The 17206-nt window shown below is 39.1% G+C and overlaps 1 protein-coding gene across 1 annotated transcript in view; it reads left to right on the forward strand.

The window, feature by feature from the left end:
• The first annotated feature begins 5827 nt into the window (after positions 1-5827).
• CAPZA2 (capping actin protein of muscle Z-line subunit alpha 2) overlaps positions 5828-17206 on the forward strand; it is a 32075-nt gene continuing 20696 nt past the window's right edge. The window contains exon 1 of the mRNA XM_018080507.2: positions 5828-5933. Within this exon, the coding sequence (XP_017935996.1) occupies positions 5895-5933 (39 nt within the window). The 5' untranslated portion in view covers positions 5828-5894. The remainder of the gene's footprint in view (positions 5934-17206) is intronic.

Below are 17206 nucleotides of genomic sequence, written 5' to 3' on the forward strand. Positions count from 1 at the left end.
TACCTACTCTATCCTCAGTAATTTCCTGGTCACCTTTTTTTTTCTCCCTTTTGAATTCCATTCTCACTGGATCCAGCTCATTATGCTCAAACTATTCTCTCTCTAATTTAGCTCTTCCATGGAGCCACTTCCATTCTCACTTGAGTTTCTCTCCGTCAGCTGCTGAACGGGAAAATGGCTCAGAGAATCACGTCATATAGTGTTAGAAGGATTGCTTCAGGATCTTCCTTGCTACCTTCTCCTGCAACACAGGCCACAAGATTCCTTAAGTCCTTGCTGAATTGCAGAGTATATCTTCTGGGAAAATGGTCAACCTTTACTCAAAAATTGCTAGTGCCAATGTTGCCTTGGTTAAATTGTTTCAGTAGTCGACTACTCTGACAATTAATACTAAGTTTATTTTTATCTGAATTTGTCCTGTTTAAACTACTGGCCACGAATCCTGTAATATTCTAATATACCAAAACATCCTATTAACAACTTTCTGATCTCCCAGAAAGTACTTAGAAAGATTTAAGGTGTTTGTTGTTGTGGTTTTTTTCTGATAAAACTAATGAGAGATCGTATTGGTTGCATTTTCCGGTCCCTGATTATTCTCTGAACTCTTTGCAACTCATAAACGTTCTCCTTGAAAACCTCTAGCCGTACCTGTCTATAGCAAATTTATTTATCTTTGAAAAACAGGCTGTAAAATAGACATGTTTATACTCTTCTTTCAAAGCACTGTCACAGTACATGGATATGATATATTTTATTAACAAAACATTTATCACTGTAGCACAGATTAAGTTAGCAACTTTCCCACAGATACTGTGAACAATGCCACACAAGACTTTTCTAGTTGTCTTATTTTTCCTCGAAACTCTGGTGTTGTAATTTAAATCCCTAAAATTGTTCAGTTCTGGCACTGCTTTGTTCAGTTCAGATCATGCACTGCTAACTTCAAGACCACTTTTAGAATGCACTTTTACTATGCAGTTGTTCCTTACATAGCATCAGAACTAAATAAATTAGCATAGAGAGAAGATTTTCTGTAGTGAAAGATGTTTTATAAGAAGTTACTAATCTTTGCTCGACAGTACTTCATTTTGCACTTCAGAAGGAAATCAGGATTCTTTCCTTAGAGAATTCTGGATAAAGTGCTTTTGCAAGTCTGACAACTTTATCAAACAATACATTCAAGAAGTCAAAGGATAGATGAAGAAAAGAAGTTAGCAGGTAGAGACATTTTAATAGCTAACACTGTGGAGAACCCTACCAACACATAACTCATGTCTGAAGATTACAGGCTACAGGATCAGTAGAACATGACATTTTTAGCAGCTTTGAAAATCTGTAGGCAATTTGGAATATATAGGCATTGCTCATTTGAAAAGATAGCTTGAAATTGGCTAGACTGAAAAGTATATTGCTCAGTATGCAGCACTTCATCCTTATTATCTTCTTGTTGACTTCAGCTCTTTGCAGATGCTGCTGCACTATTGCCCATTGCCTTCAAAAATGTGTAACTTCCTTATCTCTGCTGGAACTAAAGTAGCAGCCAATGAGACATAGCTGTATTTCCTTCCTTTGGGTGTCCTCTGAAATGCTCAACACTTGCTTTTTTCACCCTACTTTCGCATATTCCCATTCCTGGATAAAAATTCTGTATCACAAATTAATTATTCCACTCAGCTCTTGAAAGAGTACATCTGCTTCAAAGTACCTCAATTTATGGGAGAGCTAAATCTTGTTGTAACCAGTGAAGTAAACCACTGGCCTGCATTTCAAGATAAATCTAAGAAACAACATGGGTATCTAATTCCTCGGCACATGTCAAAAGAAAGGCAAATGCAAAACTTTGAATTTGAATTACATAAGGCAAGCTATATAGCTGACTATTTGTGGAGGGGATGGGGTGGAGAAAGAAGCTGAGAAAACTCCCAAGAATAGAAACAGAGTACAAAGTCACAAAGCAAGCCTGGGTAAGATCTAATCCAATCCTATGAGGAAATTAAAAAGAGCTTCTAGGGTAAATGTGTTAATCAAGATCCCTAAAACTAACAAAAGAAATACACTCTAACTATCCAGTTTGTGATTTAAATAATTATTGCATCCATACTATCCATGAAAACCATAAAATAGAATTCGAAATTAATAAGACTTGTAATAATATTATGGTTGTAAAGCACAAAGAATGTTGTAACAATCTTAAAAATGCCACAGTAAGCAAGACGATGAACCTGATAAGCAAAAAACCTAATGACAGTAAATTCTAAGGTATCAACAAAAATCTTAATATAGGAAAGACATTTTTGTGGGAACAAACTGGAACAACCTCCAAGATGCAATTGGAAAGGGCACCAGACAAATCTCATCAATTCTCTCTTTCCCATGAAAGGTTGGACCAGATGATCTTCTAAAGTCCCTTCCAAGTTGGGCTGTTCCATGACTCTAAGAGGGACCTTCACAGCAGGTGAAGGACTACTGAGTCATTCTCTTGAATGTCTGCTGGGGCCTAAAAGATCCTAAGTGTTACCTTGGAAGGAAGCTTGGTCTCAGGCTTGCCCTACAGTTACACTTGATTAATAGTTTTCTTCCTATCATAGCTTTTCTTCCAATGCTATTTTAAGGATTTAACATTCAACTTCTTCAGAACAAACCTATTTGCTTTTGCTGCTAAGGATCTGTAAGGTACACAGAGCAAACTGGGAGGTTTGCAAACAACAAGTCCCCAAAAATACGGACACAAACTGACAGGCAAAGCCCAAGGCCCTAAGATCTGATACATATTTGGGAATCTCAGGAATTGGAGTATGCCTCCCATTAACCCACAGGACTGTGAGGATTTATACCAACAGGTATCAGGATGCAGGAAAACTCTTCCCATGGAAAGGAGCAGGCAGCAGGGATACAGCCTACCACACCTTTCTGGCCACTCCTCCTGTCCCACTGCCAGGAACACCATCTGAGCAGGACTCAGAGCTTGACCAGAGTCCACCTTTGTCCCAGGAAACAAGAGCGTAGTACATCCTCCAGATTAAAGGAGTAAGCACCAAATACACTTCTCATCAGTTTGTCCTCTGAGCAGATGCAATAGATAAAATGTCAATTTACTTTATTTTTTTCTGCATTGTTTATCTCAACCTTTGGGGCCAGAGCAGGAGGAGAAAGGAGGCGTGCTGCGCTAACCGCTATGCTCCATCGCCTCCTCACCAGTCTTCAGGATGGCTTTAGCACAGAAACTGCACTTCTCTCAAGCCATTTTGACAGCCCTGCAGGGAGATCTTGCAGGAAGAAGTGCTGCACTCTCCCTCCCAATGGTACTCAAAGGCCAGGGGTCTGGCCCTATGAAGTCAATACAGAAAGAAGTGACAGAAGCAGTACAGCAAAATAGCAGGGTACGTGATTGGTAGTTTTTGTTTTGTTTAATTAATTTGTTTTTCTCTCACTACATCAGTAAACTGCACGCTGCTCATCAGACAGATCTGCTAGCCCACACTGAGCTTCAGGTAGTGGGACTAGGCATCTACTAAGACATGAGCTACCTAGGGAGCAACAGGATGTTTTGTTGTTCTGTATGTGATTGTAGTGCAAATTAGCCTTCAATCAATGTGTAAAGAAACTGGTATGTGAAAAAAGGTGAATTTTATAGCATGAGAAGATGTGCTGTTTGGAAATCGGCTGTACTCAATTTAAAATAGCAAGTAAAGATATATGACTTCAGATAAGATGCATATAAATTCCAAACTAACTTGTGTATCACTGCTATTTCCGAAATCACTTCTCAGTCTTGACATCCTTAAGCCTCATCTCCTGAAATTTGCTCTGCATCTCCAGGATTCCTTTTAGTTCTCCTTTAAAATCCGTCTGAAATTTTCATATTCTTCCTGAAAAGACATACAAGCACTCCACAATACTGAGTCACAAGGCAAGAACACTACTTATTTCTGCGTGATTATTCATTTCCCATTAAGTCCTAAGATCACAGTAAATCACCTGTGAGGATACTATCCAGAAGATTCCCATCAGTTTCTATGATGACTACGCAGTCCTCCTCTGAATCATTTACTTCATTATGCGAGTTTCAGCAAACTTCCAAGAAAAAAACTGGTCTAAATATGGTACATCAAATAGATAGATATATTAACTCATTAGAAAATTATTCACATTTATCTGATAAGATCTACCTTTTTGAACTATCCTCCTAATAAATATTAAATAAAGCAACATTCATGGCAAATCCCAAGGTGTGTTAAAAATTAACAGGAGCACTTCACAGACCTCCTCAGCTAATTACTCTTCAGACTCCTGGGTGGAAGTTAAAGTCCTGTTGCATGAAACAGAACATTGCACAATGCCTTTCCATGCTACAGACCATTACCTTTTATTATTGAGTCCAAAAAATAAATGTGCGATATTCTAAACCCAAATATCTCTTAGATGCACCTTTTCTGTTCTACATTTCACCACTCTACATCTAGCAATGGCCTAATCAAACATGAGCTTTGGTCATCCTTTATTTTGTTTCTGACATAAATAAACTATTGTCCATTACCTTTATACTCTATAGCTTCAGAAATTTTAAATCTCTTTGACTTTCCTGAATCAGCCAGGTTGTCCAACCTATATATTCATTATTTTGACTTATTTTCATTTACATCCTTTGTTCATATATAGATTTTTGATGCTATTGTGATATCCATGTATCCATTTGACTGTAACAACTTTTTGTCGACTATCGCTTTCCTTCATTTCCATGCAACAGACCTGTTACTGCATCTAGAGTGATAGCCCTGAAAAATTCTACAAATATTAGCAATAATTTGCTCTACTGCATGTGACAGGATTTGTGTATAAACACTCACGCAAGAAAGACAGAAGTGGATGAACTGCATAGCATAAAAGAAGCTGGCTACATTGACACCACTAACCATGACTGACTTTAGGTGTACCCTGACACCTGCGATTTTCCAGTCAATGATGAGCTTTTCTTTCTCTGTCATAACTGGGGTAAAGTGCACTGTGCTGACGTTGAAATGTTACAAAGAGTTATCAGTGGACTACGGGCAATCCTTGTGAGTCATCATCTCAAACGCCCCTGTGCACCTGCATGTCGCACCACTGGATGACACACTTCATGTTTCTCGGTCTTGTGGTCCCAATCTATTTATTTTTCTGTTTCCTCCCACCGACCATATTCCATGTCCAATCTTCTACAGTATGAATCACTTCACACAGTCTGTTTCCTCAGTCACTGTCAGTCGCACCAGACTGAGCCACAACCTCCCCCAGCACCCTGTGGGATGCTGCGGACAAACCTGCGGCCCTCGCCCTCAGCACCCACATCCACTGACCCGCACTGAGCACCCTGCCAAGGCTCTGCCTGAAACCCGGACATTCTCCTCCTACCTGAAAGGAGGCTGTAACCGGGTGAAGGTCAGCCTCTTCTCCCAGGAAATTAGCGACGGTACTAGAGGACATAGACTTAAACTGCACCAGGAGAGGTTCAGATTGGATATTAGGAAGAATTTTTTTCATAGAAAAGGTGATTAGACACTGGAATGGGCTGCCCGGGGAGGTGGTGGAGCCACCGTCCCTGGAAGTGTTTAAGGAAAGACTGGACGTGGCACTTTGAGCCATGGTCTGTTGACATGGTGGTGTTGGGTCACAGATCGGACTCGATGGTCTCCGAGGTCTTTTACGACCTAATCGATCCTGTGATTTTCAGTTCTGCCTACCCCCGTCCCCCGTTGCTGTCGAACCAAGGACGGCAATCCCCCCTTCCCGCGCCGACCACGCCCTTCACTCCCGGATCCCCACCCGCCCGCGCGGCCTCCGCAGGGAGCGCGCGCGGGTCCCGCCCTTCCTGCCGGGAGGAGGAGCCGGGAGGGGGCGGTGCAGCCGACGGGAAGATGGCGGACCTGGAGGAGCAGCTGTCCGACGAGGAGAAGGTAGGGATGTCTGGATGGGTGAGGGTGCTGCGCCGAGCCGCGCCGCCCTCCTGTCCCCCGTTCCTCGAGCCGCGGGCCCAAGCTCGGCTCTCGGCCCGGGTTCCTGTTCGTGGGCCGGGCCGGCGGCGGTGGGTCGGGGAGGCCGGGACAGGGCTGGGCTGGGCTGGCCCCGGCCGCATCTCCCGCCGCGCCTTGTACGTGCGGGCCGGCGGGGGCGGCGCCGGGGGCGGCGGGCGCTGTGCCGGCCGTGTGCGGGGAGCGGGCACGGCACGGGGAGGCAGCAGGGACGCGGAAGGGCTCTCCCCTCCCCTTCCCCCACCTCCACTTCCCGTTCCCGGAGCGCCGTGCCCGTGCCAGCCGGAGCACCGGGCCTGCATCCCTCTGCACCCTCGCAGGCTGCGGGAGGAGATGGGGAGCAGGTGATTGCGGAGAGGAGCGGGGTGTGGGCGTGAGGAACGCTGTTTTACTTCCTGCTAGGAGGCATTAACTGGGGAAGCGTAAGGTCAAGGAGCAGACGGCCTGTGTTAGCGAGATGTATGTATAATCTCTTTTTGTGGCAGTTGAAAATTTAGATTTAAGGCAAATTTTTCTAGAAAAGTCTCACAAGGAGTAGGATGTCTTGTGAAACCTCAGTTATCACTCCTCCTTGTCATCGTCTGTTGGATCCATCTTCATGGCAGCTGCCTGTTCCCAAGCTAGGGTGTGGTGTTTTATCTACATTGTGCTGGTGCACTGCTCATGCCTTTATGTAATGCATGATCTTGTTCACTTTCGACTTTAAAAATTTGGATTTTCATGGCTGTGGAAGCTGTGAGATGCCACAAATGTGAGAGGCATCAATAAATGATATTTCAAACTTGTTTGAAGTTAGAAGGATGTCTAAACTGTTTAGGTGGTTACAATAAGACAGATTTTCTGTTTGATCACTTTTCATGACAAGAGATGCACTGACGTGCCAAGGGATGTGTAGCACCACCAGGATCTCGTTGTCTGTTTCTCAAGAGGTTTTAAGACTATGCCCTCCTCTATGTAATTCACATTCAAATGCCACCTCTGTGTTGGTACAAGCAGTAATCTTATCAAGAAGTATAGGTGGTAATACATGTTACTTTTAGCCACTTATAGGAAATACAAGTAACACTGATCGAGTGCGTTGTACCTAGAGGGTGTGCAGAAAATACTTAGACTACAAGTTATCTTGTCATCACTGAATGGTTGGAAGGACCTTGGAGGTCATTTTGTAGGGTCATCTATAGGATGCCCAGGACTACCTGCAGATGGCTTTTGGAAATCTCTAAGGACGCAGACTCCACAACCTCCCTGGACAACCTGTGGCAGCCCTTGGTCACCCTTGCAGTAAGAAAGTGTTTCCTGGTGCTAAGATGGCACCTCCTGTGTTTGATTTTGTGCCCATTGCTTGTTGTCCTGTCAAATAAGAAAAGGCACAATGACAGTTTTATCTTGTCTCTGAAGCACAGTCTGTGCTTTTGTGACTGATGGAGTTTTCTGAACTTTCTTCCGCCCACTAATTTCAGGGTTTTTTTCTCTGAAAATGGGCGCAGACCTTCTAGAGACTCTTCCTGTCTTGATATAAGTAAATAGAATGAGCACTCATCCATTGTAAATTTAAATTGATTACTTATCTGCTTCAGTCCTGTATATAATTGATTGACCTATATGAGTGGAATTTTCCAAGTCTGAGAGTGTATTTTATTGGCTAAGAAAGCAAAGATGGGTAACCTGCAAAGTAATGGAAAAACAGGCAAATATCTATGTAGATTTTGTGATACCTTAAGATTTTTTTTTTCTGATGCATTAAGTTGTTGTATCATTGTAAAATAAAAATGTTATTTGAAACATTCAGTTTACTGAGCTAAAAAAAAATCAGCTGGATAGCATTTGACAAGCACACCCTTCTCACTCATCCAGCTGGGACTATAAATAAATGTAGGAGTAGATGCAAACAGGCAAACATTGATTTTTCATGGCAAATAAATCACGTTGCTCATTTATATACTTTTCTCCCCTGATACAGAACTGATAGTGTTGAAGGCTGATGCAGATGATGGTGGTGATGTAGTTTTGTAGCTAATTTCAGTAGAAACATAACTAGAGCCCTGGTCAAAACTTCTGAAATTCAAGGAGGGAAGAAGGTGAACCAAATAACAGAAGTTTTTTTGTATCAAATTCCTAATAATTATGTATGAGCACAAGTAAGTAGGAGATCAAGTGATATAGCCCCTTGATATGACAAGTTCTGGAAGGTCTTGGATCCATATCTTACTTCATGTGTAGTCAAAAGACTTAAGTGTTGCAAAGACAGTAAGCACTTGCACATACCTTATTCTTGCTAGATTTAGGGTGACTGTGTTTAGCTGTAGCATAATTCAAATTTAAAACTGGCAGTGTTTAGCATAATTGAGAATACAGAAGGGGCATAATTGAAATAATGGCAAAACAAAGAGTTACAGTTCAGGTAAAGAAGCTGTAAAACCAAGGAAGAAGAGCCAGTTGCCAGAAGGAGTATGATTTCAATATTCAGGATTGCGTGATTGGTTTTGAACTTGTTCCTTAGATTCACATTTTAGTGTGAGATTTTTGAAGCCTTGCTTTTCTTTCAATAATGATAGTAAGTGTGAGGATAAATTTGAATAAGCATTTAAAAAAAAATCTGAGAATTATTTGAAGTAAATAAGTTGTGTAAGATTTGTGTAGATCCAAAGATCTGAAGTTGGACTATTGCCAGTGAGAGTTACTGCCTTTAGCATCCAGGACCAGCAATTTTTCAGTGCTAAAGACAGTTTTTGTGAGCCACAGTGTTTTGTAGTTGCTTTATTCAGGTAGGTCACTGAAATTTCAGAAGCTTTTGGATATGTGGAAAACATAAATTTATGTTTGCTTCAGTTTATAAATAAAAATTAGGTGTGAAAGTTGTAAATCTTGAAGCTCTGAACTCTCAAGCAATGGAAAATGATCACTTCTGTGCCCTACCTATGGATAAGGTAGTTTTATTATTTATTCAAAACTAACAAGTTTTGAATGCAAAACCTCTTTATGTATCCAGGATATTTGAAGTAGTTTTATTTAAGTCTAGTAACCATTTTTTCCAGTTCAGTTTTATTCCAGTTTCTGTAGAAATTGTTTTCTTACCTGTGGCTGTGTCAAACAAATAAATATATATAAAAATATTTTTAATGAGCATATTAGTGTGAACATAAAAGGTACAATTTATCTACATGAATATAGGCAATGACTGATGGAAGGTACTGATTTTACTGTAAATGTTGCATTTGCTAATGTAAATATTCATTAACAAACAACAGCACAAATGAAAAACAACACTAAAACTGTTTAAAACATAAAGCTTGTGTTCTGCAGTTCATTTTTGGTGACTTGAAGGGACACGTTTACTGTAGGTTTGGTTGCACAGAAGTTAAATAGCTGTGTATGTCTCAAGATAAAGGCTGAGAAAATGAGGATACCTTCAGGGAGGAAAGGGGAGAATCCTCTTAGGAAAGGATAACACATGAATTTTTTTAATGCAAAATTAGCCCTTCATTCCTGAACATAATAAATATGGGAATTGTCAAACAGTATTAAAAAAAAAAGGAGCCACACCTCTTTCAGTAAGCTTATGTCTCAGTAGTTTCACTTGCTCAGAAAAGTGGGGTTTAACAGTGGGTCAGCTTGCTGTGATTAGAAAAAAAAAACTTCTCTTATGATGCGGAAGTAGCCCTATTTTTTAAAATGAGCCTTCATTGCTTCCTGGTACTCCTGGTGCATTGGGTAATTTTGTAACTTCTTAGATTTATAGGTTGTTATTTAAGTTGTAAAGGTTGAGGTCTTACACCACCTAAACTCTGCAGTGTAGTTTTGTCAGATAAAGGAAAAGTCAGTGCTTTGGAATGAAAAGGCTGTGCCAGTAAAATGCATTCTCTCTCGTGGAACTTTGTCTTTAAAATGTAATACACTGACAGCATATTGCACTTGGACATACAAGCCCACCACTGTGGGAGGCTCAGGTGTTTCCTTAACACAAATATAAACCTTTCTCCTGTAACTGTTTTGGAAACATTAGCAGAATTTTTGACTGAAAAAATGTTACTTTTCTAAAATCTTTACATGTGTTAAAGCAGTTCCTGTGCTCTAAATCGTTAATTTTGAAAGGATTTAGAATTCTGACTTTTAGAATTGTGCTGAATGAGACTTGGAGACTGTAAATGAGTCGGAGCCAGATTTGCAAAACCTTTTCTGGGTATAATTGCAATGTAATCTATAAGGTAAACTTAAGGTAAAGTCTTGCAAGTATCCTAACGTTCTTTCTTTGTAGTTCCTCAGTGTACGCTTTGTGCAAAAGTGCAGCTTTACTAACGTGTCTCACAGAAGGACCTTATGAGCATCCTGGTTCTTATTTGTATTTAAATGCTAAATGGAACTGGAAATGCTGTAGCAGGATCTGATGAAAGTTTGAAAAACCTTTAATACTTAAATGGGTAGTAACTCAGTTACTTTTTGAGCATATCTGGTGTTTAATTTACTACACTATCAAAGCTATGAAAGTTAATATTTTTTCCTCAAGTGAAATGTAGCTGTGTGTAATGGTGTGGAAGGAATTGTTTTTACAAAGATGAGGTTCAACTCCATGGTTACACTTTGATAACATTTTGAGGAAATTCTTTAATAAGAATGAGAAAGTTGGGAGTGCTTCTCAGACTGACATGTAGTTCTGAATATAGCAGTCCTTCCAAGATTAAGATTTTCACGTACATCTCAGAATGTCCGTAAAAATGTGTATGAAAATAGCGTGTTGTCTTAAGAATTATTTTTTTTTTAAAACGCACCAATACTGTTGAGATTGAAGGACAGGACAGAGATCTGAATCACTTTGTTGGGGAAGTATTAAACACTATCTGAAGAAATGATCATGTCCTGTATGTGTAACTGCAAAGAATAACTTTGTTTATTTCTACAGTCATACAGGCTGGAAGAAACTTCTGGACATAAGTCAAATGCTGCTTGTTCAAAGCAGGCCAACTTAGATAAGGTTGCTTAGGGACTTGGTTTGAGTTTTGGGTATCTCCAGTGATGGAGATGATACTGGCTTTCGGGGTGAGGTATTGCAATGTTTGACTAAACCCATGGTTAGAAACTTTTCCTAATATTTAATTGTTGCAGCTTGGGTCCAGTGCTGCTTGGACTTGCTGCTGGGTTTTCACTGTGTACCTCCAGAGAAAGTTACTATGCAAAGCAAAATTTTCTGCCTTTCTGACAAGTTTAAAAGTAATTACTTGAAGCTTGAAGATGAACACAAATGAAACCTGTATTATATTTATAAGTGATTTTTAAAACTGCCGTTCATATAGTCTTTTCCTATTAGTAGTCTGAAAAATTAGGTACTTTTTGTGGACCTTTTGTGGACTTTTAACATGTTATTGAGTATGTATAATGCAGTGGCAGCTCACGACCATCTTGCCGCCTTTGTGCTCACAAAACTTATGCAGAAGCTTGCTACCCAGGAAACCTCATAGTTTAAGTAGATAAGAGAGACAAAGTGAACCAAAAATAGAGAAGAGCAATAGAACAAGTTATTGGAAAACCCAGTAATGAAACTGGAGACAATTTCTGATATAATAGATATGATTCTATTGCACACCAACACAATCATCAACTGTTCTGCTGTGAAAGTCCATCTTTGGTTCATTTCAATTTTGGCCATCAAAGAAGAGCAGGATATAAGGGGTTTAGTCACATTACTTATCAAAACAGTATATTTTTTTCAGGCAACACCATATAATATTCATTTTCAGTTTCTGAAAGTGGGGTGTAAAGGGGCTTGAACTGCTCATTGAGAAATGAAAGCAGCTTTTTCAGCATATGGCAATTACTTTTTTTGTAATGCTTTAGTTAAACGCTTCTGAAATGTAAAATACTTCAGATACTTTCTTAACTTGACAGAAGGTGTTAAAATTTTTAATAGGTAACTGAGAGAGGATTTTAAGACACTGAAATTGGGAGGGAGAGACATACAGCTAAGATGGCACCTTATTTTTCATAGAGCAAGCTCTGAGACTGTTCTCTTTCTCTCCCCACTGCTACTGAATTCAGGCTTGATGTCGTTGGAGTATCCAATTATAACAAATTTTCTTGGGCTAGGAGGAAGACTTACTTTAAAAATTTAGGTTTTGTAGTGGAAGAATTCTTTTCAAATATTAACCAATATTTCAAATATTAACCAATATGCTTTTTAGCTTATAGTGGGTACCACTTTATAAGGATTGCCGAGAAAGAGAGGATCATGTCTTAACAGGATGCCTTGGTTCTGTATGTGGGAGATGATACTGTCGGTTTCTTTCTTTGTGAATGAAATCTTAGTTAGCCGTGTCTTATACCTTTTATTTCTCAGGCAAAAGTTAATGCTTTTGCTTTTCACTAAATGTAAAATTTTACTATTTTTTCAGTTTTCAATGAATGACTTTTGCAAGGAAATAGGGATAATTTTTTGTATGCTGCTTATCTGTTCTCTATCTGATCCATAAGCTAAGTATGCAATTGCTCAGCTGCTAAAGGTTTTATGGGTAAGATTTACTCATAATTTTGCATTAGACCAATGCCTGCACTAGATATTTGTCAAATTACATGAGATTTCTGTTTAGCAAAGGGAGTGCTAGTCTCTAACATGCTTCTCAATACAGTATTTTGTTTCTTGGGCTGATTACATATATTAGGGCTTGACCCTACAATGAAATAAGAAGTACCAAAAAATGATGTAATTTCAAATACTGATATGTTGAAGCACCCAACGTATAGTCTCCCAAGACTGGAATTTAATGCTACTTGATTGGACACATCTCCTTCTCATCTTTTTTTTTTTCCTCCTTTTTTTTTTTTTTTATTTTATTTTGCCTTTTTTTTTCTTTTTTCTTTTTTTTTCCAGAAAGTCCTTTGGAAGTTACTGAAAGCAACTTTTGTCCAAGTTGTGAACCTGAGATGTTATGACTACCACATGAAAGATAAAAACTTGCAGTTAAGACACTTCAGGGAAGAATGTTCTATATGACAAATTTGGGAAACGTGGCCCTACCAATAATTTTAGAATCCCATTTGCATATATGGAGTTTTCTTAGCCTATTTGTTGTCCAGCCAACTACTGAGAAGACATGAACTTTCAGGGAAATAAAGGTGTGAGGAAAAATAATATAATGTATTCTACTGTCTGTATTATAATTACAAGCAATTTTTTCTACTTCAGAGATTTTATTAATTGATGCTGATAGCTGAAGCTAAAGTCTCAGGTTGATCTTGATCCCTTCACATCTACAAACAAAACTTATTTGTTTCACTAATTTCAGACCAGTATAATACTTTTAATTTCCAAGTTAAAATCTGTGAAAGCTTGTGACATTAAAATTAGATATAGTCAGGAGTAATAAAGTTAACTGCAAAATTACATGGGGGAGATTTATGTTCTCTAATATTTTTTTTATGGTTAGACTTGTGTATTACCCAAGTAACATATATTGCTTTCACGTTCCCCTTTGCTATCTGTGGCTGATACAATGACTTTCAGGAGTCCTGTTTTATGTTTGGGTTTTATTAATCCTTCATCTTATCTTACATGCTGTGTAAAGTGATTTTAAGATGGAGACTGTTACGATATTTAGATATTCTGCTGCGGAAAGGCCCTACAGTGAAGAATCCAGCACCTTTCAAAGTGGTTATTTTTATGAAAATAAATCCCATTATCCAAGTCAGGTTTTCAAGTAGAAAGAAGGCAGCTAGAATACCTCATGTTGTGTAAGATTTACTTTTTGCACCACTGTTAAGTGCTGGTACTGTTATATAGTCTTAAATACATGTGTATTAAGAATAATTGAGGAAAACACACGTTCTACAGATGCAATGCAGCTCTAGGCATTACTAATAAGGAAATGTCTGTTCAGTCGAAGCCATAGACGTGGAATGTGCCCCTCCTTTCCTGTGCCACAGAACCACATTTTTGCAGTGTTTTCTTCCTCAGTTCTTCCAGAAGCAGAAGTGAATTGAATACTACAGCACATTTTTCGGTTGAGCCTGGTAGGAAGGCAGTTGCAGCACTACTTCTGTATTCATTCCCTGTCTACCAGAGCCTTAGTTCCACGTTTGTGTGAGATGATGCATGTTTTGGGATGCTGCTTCACTGTTTGAAATTATGCCTGGGGGTATGGTGAGGTTTCATTAGAGGCTGAGAAGGCAATTTGCTGCTGACGTGGGTTAATCACTTCCTCACATGTATATTCCCAATGCTTGTCTAGCTGTTTGAAGGCTTTTTCACCTCACAAAACTGTCAGCAGGAAGGAACAATAATTATTTAAAGTTCTTTTATAAGTGAATTGGTTGCTATCTTCTTGCCACCTTTTAAAGCTATTCTTTAGCTATATGAATTTGCTTATCTGAATATTCACATAAATAGATGAGCACTGGTGATGCATGGAGGTTTGTAAAAATGCATCACAGGGCTTATTTAGGAAGAGGCAGGGAGATTAGTCATTTTGTTGGCAGCAGCAGCATGGTATTAGGTCAGTTCATGCCATCTAGGAAACACCCCCAGCTCCTTTATTATTTTAAAAGATGTGTGGTCATTGCTGGTGTAACATCCTAGTAAGTATCTAACTTAAGGATTTAATGAGCGCTTGGAGACAGTGATACCAAGTGTCTAGCTACCCAAAACAGAAGCCAGTTATATTTTCTTTAAACGCTGAAGGGTTTACAAACTCAAAAACTATGTTGGTGTTTGCAGTGCTGACAGAGCATCAGGCATTGTATCTTGCAAATGTTTGCACCTTAGACTGTGTTCCTCGATGTGTTGTTACATGTGTCAATGCAAAATTCATTTTGGCTGGTAGATGTCAGAGCTGCATATTGAAAAATAATGGTACAGCTCAAGCTGAACTCAAACCACGAGTTTGAATCAAACTCAGAACTCGATAAAACTAGATAAGTCTTTTGTCCAGTATCAGTCCAAGCAGTACAAGCAGAATCCCTGAATGACTTGTATGTTATTGTGAGTGTGAGTTACAGGGTCTTGAGAGAATTGGAACTTACCTGGTTTAAATCAGTTTAACTGTTAATATTTCTGTAACTATGGGTTAATTGTGAGAAACCCCTGTAGTTACCTGTAAATAGAGTGGGTCAAGACAAAGCCATTTGTTTAGTTGCCTGCAGACAGGTTTTCAATAAGAACTACAGCAGAAGGCATGTGTGAGAATAGACCTCTCTGGACTCTTGACTGTTACTGGAGCTCCCTTCTCCCCAGTGTGATATCTCATCTTCTTTTTTTTTGCCAAACATAGCTTCCTGTGAATGGGATATTTATTGTGTTTTATAAGATAGCTAGGTGCCCTCAGGAATCCGGAATATAAATGCATAATATACAATGCATAATATACAATGCTTTGACATTGTATGCTATAACAATAATAAAAGTAACTTCTGGAAGCTCTTTTTTTTTTTTTTGACCCCTGTGGTTAGCAACAAAGTTGTCTCTGAGTGAAAATGTATTATGGGAATCTTTTACACACCCTCCCCCAAAATTTCCGTGCAGTTTTTTAGGTAAAAAAGGCTTTTAATATCTACTTCTCTATTTCATTTTTATTGCTGTGGAGCAGTGAACTTTAACCTGTTACAAGTGTAGAGGAGGGTGGGTCTCCCTTCTGCAAGGAGTTCACAGCTGAATTTGAAATAAGTGATGTGTAGGAAAGAGTAAGGGTAAGTCCGTGGTTTCACAGCATCTTGCTTGTCGGCATGTTTTCATTGTGCAGCATGGGTGTTGATTGAAGGAGTGAGCTGTCAGGGTGCCTGGCAAATACAGCCATGTTTCAGTTAAGTTAAAAAGGGAAAAGAAAAAGGAAAGGGGGGAAATTTTAATTCCCCTGTTACCTTAGCAGATCGAGAGGAATGAGCATGCCTTGGCGGAGCTGACAGTGGTGTGGCACTGTGGAGCCCCGCACTGCTGCGAGCGCTATTCCTGACCATATATAGGCACATACAGCACAGAAGGTCGGGCTTCTTCAGCCAGTGTCACTTCTGATGTGTCAGGAACAGGAAGAGTGGTTTGGGGGCATTTGAAGTCACTACGTATAACTTCTTTAAAAGAAAATAAACTTGAGGCTGGAAAAGGTAGAGGAGTAAGATTTCTCAATGTATCTGATGGGTGTCACACATTGAGAGAAATTAGATTGTGAAATAAAGGCAGAAGGTTGAAAAGAAAGATGGATTTAGCATAACTGTCACCATTCAGTACATTACTGCATTTCTCTGTGCTTGTGCAATCTGAAAACTGCAAATACTGTTGTAACTAAGTGTAGGCATTTGTTGACAGACTAATTGTTTTAATCCCTAGTCATTATGCCTAATAACCGTGCTCCTCACATGCAATAAACCTGTCCTTTTCTCTTTTGCTAAACTTCTCTGTCTGAATTTTTACCTTAACTGAAATAGTTTACTTTATAAAATCAAAAAGCTTGTAACTGATGTGATGAGTTGCATTTGGCTTCACTTGCAATGAGAAAGTAAATATTGCTAGTTCTTACCTGCTGATACCAGGGTTCCATTTAAGCAAGACTGAGAGTGTATGTGAAAATTGGAGAAAGAGAATGCCTACAGTGCGGAATGCTTCCCTTCTCAATGTTTTCAAAGTATCTTTTTTGTATTTTTTTTATATATAACTTACTCTCAGCTTCTGTATGATTTGTCCAAATTAATACTCACACCTGCACAAAGTCATGTTTCATAAAAACATATTTAGATTGGGGGGTTTTGCATTCAAGAAATTTAATATAATAAATGCGCAGTTCCTTATATAGGCTTGTAGTAAAAGCTGCCTTTTTGTGAACCATTGATGACTGGATGTCAGGTTTTTGCCACTCTGAAGACTTTAAACTGAAAACAGTGTCCATAAATCAAATCTTGGAAAGCTACATCAATAAAACACTGTCTTCAACTTTAGGTGGTGTTTCAGGAGTAACTAGAGTAATAAGTGGAGAAACTTCAGGTGTTGTCTGTCTTTACTTTTGAATTTTCTCAAAAAATACTCAACTGTAACCTAACTTTTTGTTACTTGCTGATACCTGTGTAAGGTTCTTGTACTGTGTGTGAAGGTGCAGTTCTCTTGGGTGAAAAAGGGTTTGTCACTTAGACTTTTAAAATATTAGGTTGTTTCTGTTTTGGCCTGTTCAAGACAATTTTTAAAAGTCTCAGGGTATTGAGTAATCAGCATTGGTTGCAGCTGTAATGCA

This window comes from Manacus vitellinus, unplaced genomic scaffold, assembly GCF_001715985.3.
Source record: "Manacus vitellinus isolate BGI_N305 unplaced genomic scaffold, ASM171598v3 scaffold_5_pilon, whole genome shotgun sequence".
Taxonomy (NCBI): domain Eukaryota; kingdom Metazoa; phylum Chordata; class Aves; order Passeriformes; family Pipridae; genus Manacus; species Manacus vitellinus.